Source organism: Bison bison, unplaced genomic scaffold, assembly GCF_000754665.1.
Source record: "Bison bison bison isolate TAMUID 2011002044 unplaced genomic scaffold, Bison_UMD1.0 scf7180017851711, whole genome shotgun sequence".
NCBI classification, from domain to species: domain Eukaryota; kingdom Metazoa; phylum Chordata; class Mammalia; order Artiodactyla; family Bovidae; genus Bison; species Bison bison.
Window position 1 is genome coordinate 75,909 of NW_011482284.1, and position 1,898 is coordinate 77,806.

Below are 1,898 nucleotides of genomic sequence, written 5' to 3' on the forward strand. Positions count from 1 at the left end.
CGTCGGCCCCGCGGACTCCGCCGGCCGCCGTAGCCGGAACTGCTCCTGTTCGCCGCGGGCCGGGCCTCAGGGAGGCTGAGGGGCGACAGCACCGGCGCCCGCAGCCTCCTCAGCCGCACGCCGACCGCCGAGGGGGACGTACCGGGGCGAGTGCCGTTCGGCGACTGTTTCTGAGGCGGGAGGACCACACCGGCGTTGCGGTCTCTCAGCAGCCGGCGCTCGGGGGCCGGGCTGCCCGACTCGGCCGGTTCTGCGGGCGCCCGGGAGGACCCCGGCGGGCCCGGGAAGCCAGGCTGCTGCGAGGCGTTGATGAAAAAGGTGACCGGAGGCTGGGGGCTCGGGAGGGGTGGACCGCCCCGACTGGCTATCGCGGCGAGGCCGGCTCCCAGCCCGAGCGGGGCTGCGGGAGAAGCGGCCTGCGCCCTGACGGCGGTGGTTACGCACGCGGTGCTTCGTCGGGGCGGCTCGGGGAGCCGGGACCCAGGAGTGTTGGGTTGACGGAGCTCTTTGTGTGCAGCTAGAAGTCAGCCAGGGAGGTGGGTTTTGCTTTTCCTTTCCCAGAAGGTGACAAGTGGTGTCCTGCCGGGATGGGGCTTGAGGCGATCCCTCCTGTGTGCGCGGTCAGGAAGTAAGGTTGGAGGGACTCTTTGAGAGAATTCCATCTCCTGTTTTCCTTTTCCCTCAAGGGAAGACTCTGAAATACGTCAATACCTTTTGAATTCTGAAAAGCCAAGTTCTTCTGTATTCAGGTAGTGTCTCCCAAGATTTAGCTTGGCCAACGGGCAAGTTTATTCTGTTGTAGCTGATAGAACCACTACTTGGGTCCTGGGTTGACTGTGGGTGGCTTTGGGATGATGGCTTGGTTCCTGGAAGGTAGGGTTCGCCACATTATAACCCAGGTTTCTTAAGTAGAAACGGATAGGATAAGGGATGAATAGTGAGATGTCCTGTACTACCACGAAGTCCTTTAAGTTTGGGCATCTGTCTTACATTACTATTCTTTGGCATGGCAGGTGTTTTTAATTTTTATTTGTAACTGACGTGGATTCAGATGGTTTATGATAGACATCAATTTTAACAGATGAAAGCTGTAGCAGGTAGTTTTGAGGCATAATACTTTTGAGCAGTGGTAGGTATCACTATGATTTTAATCATTTCCAAGTCTTTCTAGGAGAGTTCCTTACACTCCTGTTACTGTATTTCATTTTTGGCCTTGATGTCTTACTCTCATTTTCCTTTTCTCAGCAGTCGTGTTGAGCATATCAAACACAGTTTGGGCACAGTATCAACACCTGTTGAGGAATCTAGTTTTTAGGTTTCTTGCTTCATCGCATGTGCACATTACTATTTCTGGACTTACAACGTTGATAGTACCTGAATCTCCTTGAATAAATTGAGTGGATCTGCTTTTTGGGCAACAAACATTTTTAAAGTCATCATATTTTGTCAATGACATTGCTCACAACAGAGAGTCACAAAGTTAGCGCAGGATTTTTATTCATGGTTACCTAGCGTTTTGACAGAATTATCTTCTGTCCATTCTTACCTGGAGGTTACTGTGCTGTCTGTCACTTTCACGGGTGACACCAGTCTGTTCCACACAACAGGCTCCTTTGTTGCAAAAGCATTTTTAATTCGTAAATCCCCGCAGCAGCACACATCTCCCACCCTCGGAAGCAAGACTCCCAGAAACCCCGAGCTTATTATTCTTTATGTCTGTTTTAAAATAAGCAGGCGGACTGGCAGCCTCGGGCCACCATGGAGTTCCCTGTGCACGCAGGCGAGCCCGCGCCTCTGCCCGGCCGGGGTCGATTCGGGCCCCTCACCCTCGCTCCGGAGCCAACTTTGGGGGCCGGAGTGCGGGGCAGGTGCGCGGGCCCGGAGCCCCGCGCGTTTTG

The 1,898-nt window shown here is 54.1% G+C and overlaps 1 protein-coding gene across 1 annotated transcript in view; it reads left to right on the plus strand.

The window, feature by feature from the left end:
* Window positions 1-1,758: 1,758 nt before the first annotated feature.
* Window positions 1,759-1,898, plus strand: part of CRAMP1L (Crm, cramped-like (Drosophila)) — a 43,415-nt gene continuing 43,275 nt past the window's right edge. Inside the window, exon 1 of the mRNA XM_010851309.1 lies at window positions 1,759-1,868. Coding sequence (XP_010849611.1) covers window positions 1,759-1,868 — 110 coding nt within the window. The remainder of the gene's footprint in view (window positions 1,869-1,898) is intronic.